Genomic DNA, 19,653 nt, shown 5'->3' with positions numbered 1-19,653 from the left:
TTTGAACATCAAAATCTGAACTACCACTATAATACACCAGGAAATTTCTTCAATAACAAGTGAAGAAAAATACGGAAGCAACAATGCGATTTACACTAGTTGTAAAACTTATATCGTATTTTTATTGTTACCAATGAAAAGTAAACTGATTTTTTGATGTTTATAAAATGAAGCTGTCGCATATTGTTAATTTTAAAATTATCAATAAAATCAAAAAAGCTTATATTTAATGCATATTATTAATATTTCATCAACAGTTTTTTGACTGTAGCACGTATTCATGAAAGTTAAATAGTGTAAAAAACATTTATCTATCTTCATGGTAATTTCATATTCCAGCTCTAATTACACAGATATAGTAATAGCTGGAATGAATGAAACTCATACCCTTCAAAACTTCAAAGTTAATTTTGAATCAAGTATTGCATAATGCATAATTAAAAATGTTAGGGTTCATAACTGTTTTGGGTTCAATCATGACGAAATTTTTATAACACATTCAATATTGAAGATAAAAAAATTAGGATTAATCAGTAATTAGTTCGAACCTTACTCTGAATTATGAGATTGACTAGGGAAATATCGTAATTCGGTGTCAAGCGTGGCTCAACTCATTCACAAGCTTTGTACTGCTCGTAAGTAATAATGGCCCAGATATTATCATTTTAATGCAAACATCTAAAACATCTTTACATTATTGTCAAAATATTCCCGGATTTCATACAGTAAGTGCTGCTGAATGAAATATTTTCGAAGTGTTTATCAAAATCATATGAAAGTATATCATATCAAAAGTGTGAAGAGAAAAATATAGAGTTCAGTATCACAGGCTGATAGTATTGAAATTTTATTTATACATATAATTACTCATTTGTATGGCAAATTGGGAAAAAAATTTAGAGTTGAAAGTGAAATACAATTTGGAGAAAAAAAGAAATGACAAACTAATTTGAACATTTTTGGCAAAGCATCCAAGAAGTATTTATTGAAAAGAAAAAACTAGCATATGCAAGCTACACGATAAACAATGAGGTTTTGCAATAATTGGTTGGAAAGAATTTATGATTCACATGAGGCTTGCATACTCATGAGCAGACATAACATTTACACTAAAATCAAATGTGGTGTAATCAATTTTTTCCAAATAATCGTCATAACCACAAATAAATGATAAACTATTTTGATCGTGCAACACTTTTACCTTCGTCCAGTTGGAATCAAGATATGAGAACAGCTGCGTCAGATTAACAATCGAATAAGCACTGCTTCGTAATTGCTTTTCCACGAATTCCCTAAGTATGTTGTACGCATTTCTTACATCAGTGGAAAGCTGCGATCCTAAATCTAAAAAAAGGAAATATTTCGTAATCATTTTTTTGTGCAGTTCACTAACTATCAAGAATCCTACAAAGAAGATTCAAGAAAAGATTTTTGGAAACTTTGTGGAGGGTGAAAAACTCTTGAATGCTGGTCACATATTAAACTGCAACAAACGTGCAGATGTGAAGAAAAATTGCCGTATGATTGCACATTGCCAGCAAACATCTGATTTAAAAGAAGAATTTCAAAGAATAGAAAGTGAAATAAGTGCGAACAGGAAAGTTTGTGGAATGTGGTGTAGTTGCAAAGGTAGCCTGTGTAGTAAATGTAAGCACACAGTTGGTGTGTTATTATTCTGCAATAGGTAAGTGATCTATTCAACGGGGTCGGCTGCCACAAATTTCATACCACGAACCACTAACAATGAAGACTTGCTGATTTTTTTCAATATAACTTTTTTCACAAGGATAAATCTCAGATGAGTGGATTTTGAAAAAAAAATGTAATATCTTTCTCGTTTTCGAAATTAATTTTTTTCGAATCCTTCCATATGTAAAAAATTCCACGCAATAGTTTGTTCGTAGTAACGCCAAGAATGCTTAAAAAATCGAAGACGTTCTCAGTTCAGGGTTGTAGAAGGATATACAATTTGAATATAGGAAAGTAGTGTAAAAGGATGATAATGAATATTATTAGATGGTTTTCATATGCGGTGTGATGATTGTATGTTGATTCCATATGGTGTTTTTGTTCATGATTACAATAACTTCATAGGAGAAAATGTGTTCATGCACATGAAATTACATAGTAACTTGGCAAGACTTTGAAAGATGACATTTTTGATTTGGCCGAAACTTGATTATCTTTTTTACGTAAAAAATAAACGTCTGCTGTAGGCCAAGTAGAATATGTGACCAGCATTCAAGAATTTTCAACTCTCAACTAAACGACTAAAAAGTGAGTGAATTTTCGGAATTTATACATCAGCAGATAATTAATCAATACGATACATTTGCTTTATCCAAAAGTAAATCAAATTTTATTCACATACTATTTTTATTAACATCAATAGGAAGCATTGTTATTGCCAATAATGTCAACCAGTTTGCTCAATGAAATGTTTTGCGATGTACTCGATATTTCAAAATCGACTCAATGGATTTATTTCTAATTTGAAGAGAGTATTCTTCGATAGTCTATCTTTATTTAAACGACCCCATTTTTTTCAATCATCTCAAGTCTTTTTGTCAATTAAATGAAAAAGTCGTCAATTTCATACGTAAAAATGAATTTCTACTTCAAACGAACTCCATTTTGTGGAGTAAAAAAAAACAGATCGTAAAAATTAGTACAAAGTATCTAAGAATATAGTCTCCTTCGAAGTAAAGTGGTTAATGTTATTGTAAACAACAATACTTCCAATCAATTACTTCTAATAAACAAAAACGTTTAAAATGTACATAATGCTCGCTTCATATGCTTTTGAACAAAATAAAACTCAATCGAATTGAATAATTGGTTGCCGACATATACGATGAGACACAAAAGTGCGTGAATTTTAGGGGAATTTAGAGTTAGGAATAAAAGTATTCCCCCAAAATTCACGCACTTTTTTAGACGTCATGTACTTATACATGTAGATATAGTCTTCTGATCAGGGTAATGTGGAATAAAAAATGTGTTCCTCAAAAATAAATAATAATTCAATTTGTTCTTACGTTTGTATGTTGGTTTGTTGATGTCTAGTATATGGTGGTAATAACTGATCTGGTTGTACAATTGGGTTTCAGTGTACTGAAAAAAGAAAGAGTATAAATCTGAATATAGTTTCATGCGTGAATTATGAAAAGCTCTGTGTTATAGTTTCAACTTTACAGGAAGATAATCTAAGTTGCTGTTTATCCAAAACTAGGACATCATACAGAATTAAGATCGACAACAACGGAAATTAGTAAATTTTGGTGCCAATGGCGTAAAATATTGGCGAAAGTAACGGCTTCCTGCGTACTTCGAAGTATTTGAGAAAGCTGAGATTGAAATATTCGATTTACTTGGACAGGAAAGCCTATAAAATCACATTTGACGATTTTTTTTTTGCTGGGTGACAAAAAAAAAGCAAAATTTTCGCTAAATTCTTTTCGACTACTCAGTTTACGTTAAAAATTTTGTGAAACACTTGAATCTTCAAGGAACAGGTCTTTAACAGTGACCAGGATGTCCTACTGTTACTACATCACGCATGAAATTCACGGACTTTCCCAAGACTCGATACTGGGCAATCCAGCATATATATTTCTAATAATTTTGGCCTGTGAATCAAAGTTGAAAAAATTTTGTAAGGCTGCAACGAAAGTTTTGCCAATTTTGTGGTAAATTAAGTTATGTTCAGTCTAAAGTGTTTCAATTAAATAAAGACGCATCAATGTGTAGGGTATTGTTTCTCGGAGCATCAGTTTTATTTAGTTGATAGTATTTTATTAGAATTGGCAACGCAATTTTGATGCTACTTTGAGGTTCGAAGAAATAATCACGTGGCATAGCAGAAAATTTTTAAGCCCAAGCGACTCTAATCACTCCGAAACAAGCTGAATCTGCTGGACAACATCGAGCATCTTTGTATTTTTAGAAATTAACTTACAATCAACGAATAGACAAGAGCAAATAAAATCAAAAGGAACAAATCAGCAACAAACAAGTGAAACTCAAGGATACTTTCCGGATTTATAAAATCTTCAGTACGGTTATATGTATACCATACTTCGAATGCTTGGTTATTAAATAAAAATATTTGCAAAATAAAAGTGCCGAAGCTAAATCGTAGCTGGAAGTTCAGGGTTTGACTAGTTTTAAAACGACTCCACGAACCTTACACTACCTTTTTTATATCAAATATGCCGCGGAAAATCGGCTCTTTATGACTAAAATCACTAAAATTCTCTAAGTTAAGATGCACGCGGATTTTCTAGCTACTCATCATCAGTCAACTCACAATTCTGTACATGACACACTTTTGACAGAGGTCACAGACTGGGTGTATCCCAAAGATCTGTTGAGGAACTCTTCGAGTCTTGTTAAAACATGCCGGATCCTCACACTCCATCCAGCCTTCGTAATACTGGTCGATTGCAGCCCGGATGGCTAGTTGAAGCCGATTTTGAATGGTTGGTAAGTACTGCCACGGAGCCATGGAGCAATCTGTGTTCGAGCATTTTGATAGCACTGGCGTCAAACCAGTGGGCTGAAACAAGGTAAATATTCTTATTGTAATAACAGCTTCGAGAGTTCAGTTAAAGATATATGAAACGTACAGTCGGGTCGAGAAATCATTGAACAAAAGTGTGATAAAACGAAGATTTACAAAGTAGCACTGAAGTTAACTATAATTACACAGATATAACTGAAAAAGTCCGTGACACAAAAAACGTTCTTCAAACACTGAATTTTAAATAGAAATACTCAATTATGTTCACAGTTTCGGAGGAACGTTATTCTATAATTATTCACCAAAAAATCCAAGTTGTTCATTCGATTTTGATTAGGAATAGCACATTTCATTCGTGAATGAATTCTTCATGGATCGTGTGGGTTAGATTTTTAGTAACAATAATGTGTTTATTGCTAAATCACTAGTTTATTATCTACAAGTCATAAAGATTGTATACTTCATCTTTTTTTTTTTTCATCTACCTGCGAGTTTGAGAAAAAATGTGTTTTAGACGATTAGTAACGTATTCATTTATGGATAAAGTAAGTATCGATTATTAAAATCGGAAGAAAGATGTGGATTTTTCCGTAAAACGAATTAGTAAAATAATGTGATTTTCCTGACGTTATTAATAATAACGTGTAATTATGGTTGAAATTCAGTGTTCGAACATTTTTTCGAAATGACAGGAACTCTTTATCATATTTAAGTAATGGATGAGAATTTACGCTTTGTGTAATCTTTTTTTTTTAGTCATAAATTTTTGTTTCAACATATTTTTAGGCTAACTGTACACTCCACATATCTTTAAGAATTCATCTACGAATAAGCAGACATTACAGTATTTGTAAAAGCCCCATCCATAGTTATTTCTGTTCGACACATTTCATTTTGGCATGTGAATTTCAAGTGGTCACAATATTTGAATTTGTCATCATCCAGCAATGGTAATGCCTCCTCATGCTCAAAGTGCTGCTTTGGTTTATAGATCCCCTCCAAACCTGTGAAAATGATCTTTATTCATGTAATGTCATGTAAAAAAGTGCTCCATCATTACACATAAAACAAACCTAAATGCTCTGACAGCAAAACGTCGTCAATGCCATCAATGGGATCGCAAATTCGCATTATGACTGGGAATAACTGGCTAAGTAAATAGTAGTTGACATCTATTTTCAAAGTCTCGCTGTTCTTCAACTCGTCAACATGGTACGCTCTTTCAGTTGCAGATTTATCTGTACCGTCCTTTTGGGAAATAGATAAATGTGAAAAAAATATCTCTCATTTATGCGAAGTATCAAGGTGAGCAAAAAGGTTTGAAGCTTCCAAAGAAGTTAAATTTTTTGTTACTCGCATATTCTATTTGTACAATCGTTCACAAACATTTTAGCACAAGGCCAATTAAAATATTTCAATTCATTCATCTGGAATCATGACAAGAATGAAACGGTACGGGAAATGCATGATCATCTTGTACCATCAATATCATCCTTAATTATTACATTTTTTCAAAGATAATCAGTGATTTGCATAAACATAAATTTATTTAAAAACATCTGAACGAACAAATTGATGCAAATCTATTCATTTATTTAAAAATGCAATTCAAATTTTATTCCATTTTTACCCGACACCCGTTCAAACCTTTCTGATCCCCTTAACACAGATATTATGCAGCTGATAATTAATCACCCCGCAAATAATGTACGGTACTGTATCGCCAGCCTTCCACATACGTCCGCCTTTCTCGTTTAAGCGTAAAGCAACACTGACATGAGCTTGTTTTCTGTCTGGATAATCACTTGGATTCTTTGATAACTGTTTTGTTATAACAAGCGACGAAAGTGGAACATTACCTTCCTTCAGCGATTTTGAAACAACCCGCAAGATTTCAAATATATTTTCTAACCTTGCATCAAATGGCTGTTCACACAGCAATTGGTCCAGTACATTCCTAAATAACATCTCATAGATTTTTAGCTGTAACAAGACAACTATTCCCTCACGGAAAAGTAGCACCGATTGTGAGACATGACTACATATTCTAAAAGAAAACAAACCTTCCTACTTCACAGGCTAATTGGCACCAATCTCTCCTGACTATATCTAAACCCTTGTGTTCCTGCGTCGTTTCTATCTGACCATTGGGTAGTTTAGTCATTGTAACTGCAGCGTATTTTTTCTTTTGCAAAAGCAAGAGATACTTGAACACACCATCAATGTCCAATTCTACTTTTTTGTAAAGCTTGTTCACTTCCTGTTTGATCTGGGAAAACGATTTAGGGCAAGTTCATTATTATGCAACTTCACACTCAGAGATATACCAAATAAGGTAAAGAAACCTTTATATTTTTGTCAACTCACTTGTTTACCAATTGCAAACACTTGTTCATAATCTAGAACATTTGTATTGATCATAATCGAATCAGTGTCACCATAGATAACTTGATAGTTCAATCTCTCCACTAAATCTTTTGTATTAATTAAGATTTCTCGCCCTTTTGCTGAAATCAACAAATCACGAAAATATATATCTATATATATGCGCGCATTTAGTTCGTTTTTTTAACCAGTATTGTGATACTTGTTTTTAAATGTAATGCGTTATATCACAATGCATTTGTATGTATGTACCTGTGACCAATGCTGCCAATCCCTTGGCGTAAAATCGGCAATGTGTCGCTCCTAAACATCCATACATAGAATTGGCAGTCAGTTTAAGGGCCAACTGCCTAATGTTGTACTGCATTCGCAATTCGGGAGAAATATTGGATGCCTTCATAAGATTCTTAACTTGGACACGGCTCTCGACTAGTTTACGGATTTCTGTTGGAATGACTCCTGGCTCCAAACATGTTTCAGGAATACAAAGTTCCTATATCCAGAATAAATAAACATTGTGAAGAAGAACATCAACGTGTTAGCAAAAACTTGGTCAACTAACAAAGAACATTTTGATCAAATTCTACAGGAATGTTAGGTGGACAAAGATACTCGATGCTTATTGTTTTATACTTGGCTAATTTTATTTTTAGATGGTAACACAACCCTTTTAATGGCTTTTGATAACATTACCTATTGGCCTTTTCATATAACTGTTCAATCTATCTTCCTGAGATTTGATCTCTTCCTTGTATTTCAACTTTCAAGTTAAGCTGCGTAACAATACTTACTGTACTGTCGCTGTAGGCAGCTCCAGGAACGGTGGTAAAGCATATGTTATACTCTTGTATGATACTTGGATACAAAGAATTGAAGTCCATGAGTAAAATCAAAGTGTCGTAAAATCCTTTTTTAGGTTCCAAAACCAAACCACCCGCATAGGCTGCTTTCTTTTTACGAGAATTACTTTCATCTGAAAGTAAGAATACAAATTTCATACATTTCTGACAGAATATTTTGCTACAAGTGCATGATTACTTACCCTTTTCAATGTTGTTCTTATCTGCCTTAGTGTTTCGTTTATCAGGTGTAATATAGCCTCTATCATTAAAAGCGTGTAGCAAAAGATACTCGTTTCTCTCGGCTCGGCCAGCGGTCAGAGTTCTCGAAAGAATATTTCCTGCATAAACGTCATGATACATGCGAGTTGATTATAAAGTCTCAAGGAGCACACTTCTCGATTCAATTTACTTGAACACAAGAATATTCCGTCCAGTTTTTGTGACATCGAAATGTTGTACACAATTTCACAAAAAACAGAATCATCAAATTTTTGGCGGCACATCATTGAATGTCGAGATGTTCACACGTATTAAATCTATGTAAGTTCATTAAAGGTAAAAAGTATTTCTCGATTTCCATACCAGCAATGCAAGTGATCTGTAGTGCTAGAGGCATGACGTTGAGTTCGAACATTATCATGATAATGCGTGATGCGTCAAGCATTGTAAGTCTCACCAGTTCCACTAGTTTCTCAATATTAGCATAATACTTTGCGGTATCCTCTGGCTTAATTTCTCTGCAATCTTTTTCTTTCCCCTTCAAGACCTGCATGTAATATAAAGGTTTTCTTCAATGAATGTTCTCAGATAAAATATGGCACAATTACAATTCGTTTTTATTACCCAAAAATTAACAATATTCTCGCACCATCATCAGAAGTAACGCATCTGCTAACCCAGAAATATTACACTATAACGATACCTAATTTTAACAAAAATATGATTTGAACATCAAAGAGTGGTTAATATTCACGAAAAAGGCAAAAGTATTTCAACTGACAGTTATAATTCCAAAGTCTGCTACATTCTTAGCATCACAAATGTATGGAACCTTGCTCAACATAACGTATAATGAATGACTAAGGAAAAAAAGCATTTTTGTAAAAAAGTTAGTGCAAAAGTTACGAACTAGTTTGATCAATTAATTAGACATTGCAGGATTCATTTATTTTGTCTGCATACACTTAGATAATTACTTCAAGATATAGGTAGTGATCACTGGACAAAAGTCCTTACTGTGCTGAAATATGAGTAAGTGTTAAACAATTTCAGCTAGAGTGACAAGTGAATGTATTGTGGTGCAGGTTTAACATAAAAGACAAGAGTCCAGCTTTGTTGTTACAAGTTATTCTGTAACTAAGCTGTTACTGTATCCTTTTTTGATTGTTGTTTTGACACCAAATTTTTTTAGTTGTATGTAATTGTTTATTAATCCCATTTTAGCCACGATATGAAACAAGATAAAATTACTTACATTTGTACAAAGTGACTGCAAATCATAACTCCTGACTTTAAGGTTTAACTCTTTCGCTGACGTCTGGATGTCGCAAAGCAACCGACCACTCAGTACTTGCCCTATCAAAACTTTGCCCTGTAAAAAAGAAATTCGCGTTGTGTTGCTTTCAAGTTTAAAATTTGTTTTTATCGTTACTAAGTTTTTTCTATAAAATATATAAAATCATGTCTCACAATTTAGATTCCCTAAAAATTGGCGACTACGCGGTGATTTTAGTTTGTCTATATTACCGTCTCTGTATTACATCAAATTCTAATGCAAAGTGATCGGTGAAGGCAGAAATCATCAATTTTCAAGACATTGAAATCAGCAGAGGTATTTTTATATTAGATTAACGTTTTTGATTCTGTTTTAGCATGGTGTGAATTTCCAAATAACTCTAAGATGTGTGGCATAGTGACTTTGCCACTTTTATGCGACTCTTCGACTCTCTGTATAACGAACAATTGTAGTACTGTCCAAAAGTCCGGGATCACTGTTCTAACTTCCGATTGAGACAGAAAAAAGGTGCAAGACAAGGGGTTCGTCACTCATCAGTTTGTGTGTACACTGGACTTTAGGTCTGTGAGATTTCCCATGATTTAAAAGATTTCACAAGATTTTATAATCTTCCAGAGATTTCACAGGTTTTTATAATATTTCAAAGGATTTTTAAAGACTTTATGGGGGATTCAGAGATTTCCTCTATTCTAAAATTTCAAAGGTATATTTGAAAAGATTTTGCGAGATTTCAACTGATTTCACGCGATTCGAAGGATTTCTTACAATTTGAGAATTTCAAAAGATTTCACGCGATTGCAACAGATTTTACAGGGGCAAAGGAATCTTGAAATTCCAGGATTTCAATAAATATTACACAACTTCGACAGTTTGTGTGCCATCTTGAGATTATATCAAACTGCAGAACAATTGATTTTATTAATATCAAATTCGAATAGAAAACATCCAATTACATACAGAAAGTGAATATTTCTAGTAGAGATCTCGTAACGGATGTAAATTTCTTTACCTTGTACATGGGAGGTAGAGTGCGCTTCAACCTTCCAACTCTGCTCCAGTTTGGTATTCTCAAGTTGAACATTCTGTGCATGAGAACATCAAACTGAAATCCGCAGTCACATCCGACTAACAAGTCTGGATCTGCTTTTTGCAGTCTATTCAATAGTTCTTCAAGCAAGTTTCGCTCTTTGTCGCAGTGAATTAATTCCGTTTGGGTTCTTCTGATTAGAGATTCTTTCGAATACATTACCCAGCCCGCATCTTCTGGTCTAGTAATCACTTCGATTTGGAACAAACAAATTTTCTCATTAGAATATTTGAGCAGTAATTTTCGAACAAGAATGTTTGAAAAATATTTAAGTTTCACTATATTCACAATGAAAAAAACTTATGCGAATATCAAAAAAAAAAGAACGTTAACAGAAGAGAGCAGGAAACTTACAACAAAAATGCTGTACAAACGGGGGCTTCGGTGATGGCTGGTCAATATGATATTTATTATGCAGAAGAACTCCTATCATGGCAATTTCGTTCTGCTGCGATTTTGTATTAAAGGATATTCGCACATTAAGTGTTGCCACAATCAACGGAGGTGGTGGAGTGCTATATTTGCTTATTGATACCGATATGTTTTCCGCCTTCAAACAATTGACCTGTGAAAGAGAGATATTGGCTACTTCGTTTAATAGGAAATGCACAATTCGGCTCTTTGGTTTAGTTAGAAGGTGACAGTTGAAATCACAAGGGCCCAATGTGATTGTAAATTCACAATATCAAAATCAAAACATTTATTCATTGATCAGACATTTGTATGGTTTTATTGTAAACGATGTGAGCTTCAAATGAAATCAACTATCGAAATTACATGACTCATAGCAGTCTCCTCGGTCAGAAAAAGGGAAAAAAGTGACTACAAATATTCGAAGTGAACATTTAGTGACAGTAAAGTGATTAAAAAGTTATGTATTTCGGAAAATGTATTTATCCAATTTCGGAGCACGTGGTCCACACCTATTATACTGCGTTCCTGCCAATAGGGTGAAGCAATACACAAGTTTTGAAAATCAATATGGCCGGGCATGGAAAACTTGTGGGTACACATATAAGTACAGAAAATTTTTTGCCACACCCTAAAAGTTGGGATCTTCAACTCCGGAAAAACTTCAACGTTGCGGTTTTATCGATCATTCGAAAATTAATGCTTTTTCCGTACTTATACATGTATGCACGATCATTATGTTCACTTTTTCTGCATCAAATTAAGATATTCTAAAATGCACTGAAATTCATTCCATTCTCGTTTATCATATATTAGAGACATACGCGAAGCCTACAAAAAAACGCAGTTAGTGCTTCGAAATGAAATCTTTCTCTTTTTGCAACCAGGTTTGGAACCGTCACAGGTAGAGTTGTTTGTTATTTATTCAAGTTTTAAAAACTTTCTGTACTTTTTTCAGATTTTTTTTTTCTATTTCTGGTTAGTTCAATGATACTTTTTGTACTCTCTCATCAGAAGAGCTGTTTTTTGATTCATCGAGAAAGTATTTGTATGGATTAGAGAATTGGTAAATAAATATTTTTTGTTCCAGGCTTTTTCAAGAAACGGGTTCAATTTTTCAAATAGATTCCTATTACTTAGGCACTGTGGTATAATTTTTAGCTGGAAGTATTTTTTTGATTGCCGGCAATAAATTATTGAAAAAAAAAATTTGGTAACAATAAATTTATAACAATTTATTGCCAGTGAACAAAAAAAAACCTCCAGCTGATAGTTGTGTACCACACTTTTTTCACAACTTGAACTATATTTAGTAAAATTTTTAAGTAAATCGAGTAGATCCTAAGGGTAATTCCTTCGATCGCGAATTCCGGGCAGTCAAGAACTATTTGGGACCCAAAACTATAGCACTGTTTATAAGATAGTAAGGAACGAGATTCTGGCCAGACCTCAAATTCGGTGACCATCGGCCAAAACCAGTTAGGGTGGCGACAATTTTGCTCAAATAAAATTTGTCGACTTTTCCATGACTTTTCTTGTAAAAAAAATTAAGAATTTCCCGACCTTTTCCCACGAAGCTTAGGTAATGTTATGCAACTTTTATGACCAAAAGCTCCAAAAGTTGTGTTCATTGAATACATAAATTATGATCTAAAAAATACATATTACTGCTTCGTTTCACATAAATAATTAGAAATTCAACAATACCATTGTACGATGCAAATATTATTTCCAATCACTTCAAGTATATGCACAAAAAAAAACAAAACACCTTAATTTACCTCCACTTTACACCAGCTGACTGGACTATTGGTAGGCAATGGGCATTTGACATCCAACCAGCACGGACCTTTAATTTTTCGCTCAATCAGCAGTAGCTCCAGTGCATTGACAGATGTTCCGAACACTTGTTCAATCGTAGGTCCACTATAATTGGAAGCAATAGCGGGATCTTTGGCTGGGTATTTAACTTCCAAGTATTCCGATGTTTTAGGTACACCCTTTTTCTCAAATGCATAACTCTTTGTAACTGTACAAGAGCGGAAACTCTTGATGCCATTCTTGTTTGCGTATTCGTTAAATTCTTTATAAACGTCCATCATCGAAATCGCTTTTGTTTCTGATTCCTCGGCAGTGTCTGTAGGTTTTACCTAAGAAGAAACATGAGATTTTTCATTGTTCTCCGCTTTAATGCTTTTATATTAATGAATAGAATATTTCATCTCGAATTAAACAGTCAAATATTATATACCGAGAAGAGAAAAGAAGCAGTAAAGATGGAGAAATGAAGATTTTTAAATTATAGCTAGGATATCAACAGGTTCACTGCCAATGACTAAACTATTGAGTCACAACAGCTTTCTACCAGATGCCGATGACTCGAATAGTGGGTCAAATTATTACACTAAAACTAAAGATCAACTTCAGGGGATGGTGTTTACATTTTCATCGGCAGCGAACGTGTTAAACTTTCCCGACTGAAGGAATTTTTTTGCTTTATATCTATTCTTTCTCATGTTATTGAAAGTAAATTAAAAAAAAAAAAAAAAACTGATGTAGACTCCAGTATCAGCGAAATCAAATATATTATATGGCCCATTCGACCAACTTTGTTATGTGATTATGGGTACTAAGATATGAATATCTTTCGATGTTTATGCCTTTGAACCTGATCGTTTATCAGAAACACATTGATTTTAACATGCCTTCTCATTGAATATTAGTCTTCAAATTTTTGACACTTCTAGCTGTTGAAAAAAAATGTACTAATATATTTTTTGTATAGAAAAGTCTAATTTTCGGAAAATGGAGTCCATTTTTTTTTTATATATCTTCAATGACAGAAAAACAGTGTTCTGTGAAAAATCGATTTTTTTTTTTTTTTTCAAGGTTTTGCAAGCACAAAAAATTATTTTAATGATCCCATCGGACAGTTGTGAACTTTTCTATAACGAGCCTAGATTTACAGAATAGGATCCCTGGTAAAAATGAACTTCGTCATTTCTCTATTGTTTCTCTGAAAAACTCAAAACGAGAAGAAAGAGAAAAGTAAAGTTTTTCAGAAAGTAAAATCGTAAAAAAAAAAACTGAAGAAATCTAAAGAAAATCTGTAAAATTCTGTGAGAATCTGTGAATATTTGAAAAGAGTGAAAATAGCGGCTGGTAAATTTTACGAGAATAACGTAGTTTCAGAAAAGTGCACAAAAATTACCTGCGGTAGAGTTGTTCAGGGAATACTCTGCGTTTCTCATTACACAGAGACATTTAGAAATACCTCTGCTTACAGGTAAAGCGACGCAATCTTTTTCAACGTTTTGCAGAGAACATTTCTTGAATTAAAATATTCCAATTTTTCATATTCAAATTAATGAAGAATACAAGAAATTTTAACTGACAAAAACTTATCCATTCCCTATAATTTTGTTACATTCTCCAGTCCTCATATTCCGTTCCCACAGTCTTAGTCACTTTACACCCTGCATCCTAGTCTTATCTTCACTGGGTCAACAGGTTCATCTCTATACCTCAACTAGCGAGTCTTCTAAATTCTCTAAACTCATTGCTCCCATCCCAGCTTTCGTGCGAGTCACTTCTAATTATATCTTCCCATCCCAATCCAAACCCTTTTCCCAAGCTGACTCCTTTACATTGACCACTGTCATAATTCAATAATTTGGTCATTAACAATAAACTAACTATACCATTTAAATCGTGTGTCTTCTTTAAAACTGATCTCTTCCTTTTTCTGTCATTCCCTGCATTGGAAGTAGTGGCACGTAAGTGCATAATCGACGTGTACAAACCCTAAAATAGCCTTCCAACACCTTGGCTGGGCATTGAGTAGGTTTGAGTAGCCACTCATCGAAATCTACTCATTCTATCCCATAACAATTTCAACTTTCAAAAATCAAATCCATCTTCCAAATGCAGTCTTACAGAAAAACTATTTTTAAATTGGCTATTCAGTCTTGACCATGATGTACTTTCTCCTGGGTAGTGTAATATTTCAAATACTTAAATTTACCAAAAAAATTCCGTTATGTATTTCTACGTTTGAGTTATATAATGGATGTGTATAATGTATTGTACTAAGTTGAATTTTTACGTGCATTATTATTGCGTGATATTCTTGTGTGCGGTGTATGTCTGTGTTCCGTGAGTATGAGAATTGCAAAGAAATCCCGCATTTATCAGAAAAATTTTGCCAGATTTCTAAGAGAAACATTTGTGCCGAAGATGGCGGATAAATTTTCGATTATCAGAAATAAAGTCTGATTCTTCTCTTACAAATGTCCGCATTTACAGAAAAATGGCGGAATTAATTTGCAGAGATTCTCAGAAAAATTTTCAGAGATTTGCACAGTTCATTAGATATTTTCAGAAACATGCAGAAATTATGTGCTTCCGGATTGCTTACGGTGAAGAGATTTACAGAGGAAAGACTTCGAATTTCCTCTGCAGATTACGAAATTTGAATTCGTAGAAAAATTCGTAGAGTTAATTTGCAGAGATTTACAGAAAAATGACTGAGGTTTTTTCACCAGGGATGGCCATGGGATCGTTATTACCGACCTGAATTCACCTAAACCATGCACATACAGTCTCAAAAAATATTTGCCACTCTAGTTTAAGGGAGGTCTGAGGAGGTTGATATCCCTGAGACTAGGCCTTACGAATCAACCTTTAGAGGACGTGAGCACCCGTATATTGGGGCGACGCATAATCGACATTTTAATCATGATAGTTTTAACATATTAGATACCTTTTTTATACATTTTCTGAAGGAGACCAAGAATCCCAAATCTCCGTCCTCTAAAGGTTAATAATATTGTATGTTCACTGAATTTTGTTAGAGTATTATTTTCATCAAAGATTACTACTGAATTATGATATTATGATAATATTGACAATCCAATCCGATTAATGGTTTGGGTTAGTTTCTGTAACACGTGAAAAAATTAGCAGCTCTTCATGTTGAAAATTATGGAAGAAAATACGATTTAAAGGTACTAATATTTTAGGAATCGCAGTTTTCGACGTGAATCATTGCCGTAAGTTATTGGTCTGACCTTTTATACACATGAACTAATGTGACTGCGAACGTATGTCGACGTTGGTATAAACTGCTATTATATTGCACTTAGAAACTTATGTAAATGCATGACCTCTAATTTCCAAATTTAATGACACTGAATACCGAATAATATTGGATGTCCGATATCATCATTTTATCCTAATTCGCATTTTTGAAAACAATGAAGAAATGACCCAAAGGTGTTGTGAGGTTAATCTGATGGAAATAATACAGTAGAACCTCGATTGTTCAAACCAATTGGGACTGGGCCTAGTTCAGATAATCGAACACTAATGTTAGGTGACACGATGTTCAGCGCTCAAGAAATATTCAAAAAATATGTCATACACATATTTGTTATAATACGGACTATCTATTCAGCTAAGTTTTTTTGGGAGTTTACTAAAAACTATCGATAAGAATGAATATGCGAGGCCACTAATACGCTGACAGGGCAATCAAGCTTGAACATGTTTGAACGAACACTTTGTTTGCAACATTGTAATTGCGCGCAGTCTTTCGACATGCATATAAATTAAAAAATTCGCGCCGTTTTTCAAAAAGATACATACTACGTAATAAAACACCAAAAACGCGGGCGTAATAAAAAAAAAAAAAAATGATAAAAAACCAGCAAGTTGAAGTTCGAATTATAGAGGGTTTGGTGATCGTGAAGTAAAGCGATCGTGATTCGGATGACAGATGTTTGGATTATCAAGGTTCAACATTATTGTTTCATAAGGCTAGTCCCAAGTGTATTGGCCCCACTTAATTGTTAAAACTGGATGAGGTAGAAATACTCACATGTTCTCTCGGTAGGAGGTAGATCCTCCTGTCAATATTCTTGACCGCAATGCAACAGGAAACATAGGCCTTAGCTGTCTCAATATAAACTTTGCCAAACAAGTAGACCACGCCAGGTTGTTTGTAAGGATCTTCGAAGGCATCCCACCAGTAGAATCTAAATATTTTTTCACCTGTTTCATTGACGTGTAAAGGAAGGTTTGAATTATCAACTGATATTTCCATCTCCGTTATTTGTTCTCCAAAATCATCATCCCATAAATCACTCAGCATATCCTCGTTCGTAACTGAAGGCTTTACGGTTTTTCCCTTTAATTCTGGCTGCAAGGCTTTGGTTGTCTTCGACGTGTCCGTTAATGCTTGATTTGAATCTTCAAAGTCGAAACTTGATAACTGAATAAAAGATGAATTCCTTATTTCATCGTAATTGAAGACAGTGAAGTACCCAAATTACGTATGTTTTAATAAAAAAGAGCAATAGTACCATCATCAAGATTCTATTTTAATTACGCGTCTGAATTAGCACATATAATTTAAGATTCTGGAAAGTCAGACATGAACATGTTATTGGTAATTGGAGGGTCTATTCGGATTTGTTTTACTGAAAAGTATGTGTAACAAGCTTCATTAACATATTTTTTTCTAATTGAAACCAATAATAGAAAACATTATTACTGACGAAATCCTCGACCATCCCACTTGTTGACATATTTTGTGCTACCCTCAACATCTGAAAAGTGGCTTGATTGATTTACTTTAAAATTCGAGATAGTATTCTTCGATAGTTTATTCTTTTTGCCACGATCCCACACTTTTGTGAAATATTAAATTTTGTTGCTGATTAAACAATAAAGTCGTTAATTTTAGACAAGAAATCGTATTTAAACTTCAAACTGTGGCCATTTTCTACCGGCAAAAGAAAATTCGAATTGGCGCAAGGAGGTTGAACTGTCCAAGAAAACGGTCTCTAAATTTGAAATAAATCGATTCAACCCTTTTTGAGATGTGTGTGAAGTTGGCCCAGCACTTTTTGAAAATAATAATTATGAAATTTGCGGTGAGTTCTACTCGCATCTTCCAAGTCCACGGTTTTCCTAAAGTTCACAGAAATTGGAAATTTGATAAGCCCAGCACTCTTGAGGTATCTAAAGAAAAAAAGATGTGCTAGGTTGTGCTAAATTTGTGCCAACTTGTGCCGTACTACGTTTTTTGAGAACGTCCGTTTATCACGGAAAAAAATACATATGTCAAAAACAAATTGTAATAGATTTGTGCCAAGCTTGTACCAACTTTGAAAAAAACAGAAAACCAGCAAGCACTTCCAAGATTTTAAAATTTCTTCCATTGAGCTGGTTTGTACCGAACTTATACCAACTTGTTTTGTATTCTGTACAGCCAAAAACTTTGAAAGAACTGAAAAAACATTTGAAAATCTCGAAAAACATAGACGAAAATACACAAGTTGGCACAACCTTGGCACAACACAGCACAATCGAAAAACTTGCAAACTCTCAAAAGTGCTTGTTTTGTGTTCGTTTCTTGTAGTTTCTCATATGATTTTCTGAATTATTTGGTGTTTTTCAATTTTTTTGCAAGTTTGCGTAAAAACAGAGTACAGAACGAGTCGTCACAAGCTCGGTAGAACCTACTCCAAATTTTTTTTTCACATTGGTGTTTATTTTTATTTTATTTTGTGATATACGGACAATCTCAAAGATGAAGTACGCAGGATTCGTACGTTTTTATGAAATCTGAAATTCCGCGACTTTTCTATGTAATCTAGCCCGAAAATAAGATTTTGTCTGACTATCAATTTACAAACCATAGCCTGAGAGTTGCGGTAAGAAAAAAGCGAAAGAAGGTTTGGTATTAAGTAATATATATATAGAATGTATAAAGTGGTGCGATGAAACAAAATTTTGAGTGGAACCTTGTTTTTTTGTTCTAAAGGTGATACCTTACTCTGTACTCTGTATAAGAACGAGTTTATTTCTTCGACCGACTCAACATTCCAGTTTTATTTTTGATATTCCGTGACTTTTGAATGACTTTTCCCTGCTGTAAAAAATTCCCTGAGTGTTCCCAATTTTCCAGATATTCTCTGTGCGTACGATCTCTGGTATGGTACAAGTTAGCACAAATCTAGCACAACCCAACACAATTTTTGCTGGGCTTATCAGGTTTTCGATTTTTACGATTTTCCGGATAGCCGCCGACTTAGGAGACATTTTTTGAAAACCGTTTCAATTTTTTGGAAAACGGTGATGGCACAATTTAACATAACTTTCATAACTATTACTTTAAAAAAGTGCTGAACCAAATTCACACACATGATATCTCGCGTACTATAAAACATGTCGCTGAGCAAAAATGGTGAGTTTATTATTAATAACGATGCTTCCTCTCGATTGATTCTGTTAAAAACAAATTACAAATTAAAGCTCGATCAGCATATTTTTGAGTAGAACAAACGTCAAGTGAATTAAATAATCGATTTTCGAGCTGTAAATATCTAAAATTTACCCATTCTTCAACCATCTACTCATATATATCCCATTAAGGGAATAGGCCACTCTAGAATTTGCAAGAAATCGATTTTTTTTTTTTTTCATTCTCCATATTATTACACCTTTCAAGAATATTTTGGCCCAAAAGAGATGTCGAATTTCCAAAAATTGAAAAAGTTATGAGCAATTGAGTGAAACAACGTAACGGTGAGCGCTTCAATAGAATCAAGCTCAAGGCTGTAGCAATCAGTCCGTGAAAAAGCTGCGAATGCGGCAGAAGGCCTCTCATATACCCCAGAAATCACCAAATAAGGGTATGAAAAATTGAAACTTCATCTAATACAAAATTAGTATCAAAACCGAAGACAAAACTATAAAGGCGTTTCTCTCGAAACCATGTTTTTCAAACTGGGTAAATTCATAAGTTGAATAAATCTTTATCAATTGACTTCAAAATTCAACTGTACATTCAAAACTAGATTCTCTGGAGAAGTACATAGGATAT

The 19,653-nt window shown here is 33.8% G+C and overlaps 1 protein-coding gene across 1 annotated transcript in view; it reads right to left on the bottom strand.

Annotated features, from left to right (window-relative positions):
* LOC107224511 (DNA polymerase alpha catalytic subunit) overlaps positions 1-19,653 on the bottom strand; it is a 29,286-nt gene that overhangs the window by 1,284 nt on the left and 8,349 nt on the right. Inside the window, exons 5-21 of the mRNA XM_046739814.1 lie at positions 16,642-17,034; positions 12,545-12,913; positions 10,707-10,917; positions 10,275-10,543; positions 9,224-9,340; positions 8,332-8,515; positions 7,950-8,087; positions 7,699-7,880; positions 7,160-7,400; positions 6,890-7,029; positions 6,586-6,791; positions 6,218-6,479; positions 5,596-5,770; positions 5,366-5,526; positions 4,310-4,558; positions 3,039-3,114; positions 1,202-1,344 (exon numbers count right to left, since the gene is read on the bottom strand). Of these exons, the coding sequence (XP_046595770.1) occupies positions 1,202-1,344; positions 3,039-3,114; positions 4,310-4,558; positions 5,366-5,526; positions 5,596-5,770; positions 6,218-6,479; positions 6,586-6,791; positions 6,890-7,029; positions 7,160-7,400; positions 7,699-7,880; positions 7,950-8,087; positions 8,332-8,515; positions 9,224-9,340; positions 10,275-10,543; positions 10,707-10,917; positions 12,545-12,913; positions 16,642-17,034 (3,516 nt within the window). The remainder of the gene's footprint in view (positions 1-1,201; positions 1,345-3,038; positions 3,115-4,309; positions 4,559-5,365; positions 5,527-5,595; positions 5,771-6,217; positions 6,480-6,585; positions 6,792-6,889; positions 7,030-7,159; positions 7,401-7,698; positions 7,881-7,949; positions 8,088-8,331; positions 8,516-9,223; positions 9,341-10,274; positions 10,544-10,706; positions 10,918-12,544; positions 12,914-16,641; positions 17,035-19,653) is intronic.

This window comes from Neodiprion lecontei, chromosome 5 (genome assembly GCF_021901455.1).
Source record: "Neodiprion lecontei isolate iyNeoLeco1 chromosome 5, iyNeoLeco1.1, whole genome shotgun sequence".
NCBI classification, from domain to species: Eukaryota; Metazoa; Arthropoda; class Insecta; order Hymenoptera; family Diprionidae; genus Neodiprion; species Neodiprion lecontei.
The sequence above is the reverse complement of the archived record's forward strand: the minus strand, read 5'-3'. Positions and strand labels throughout refer to the sequence as shown.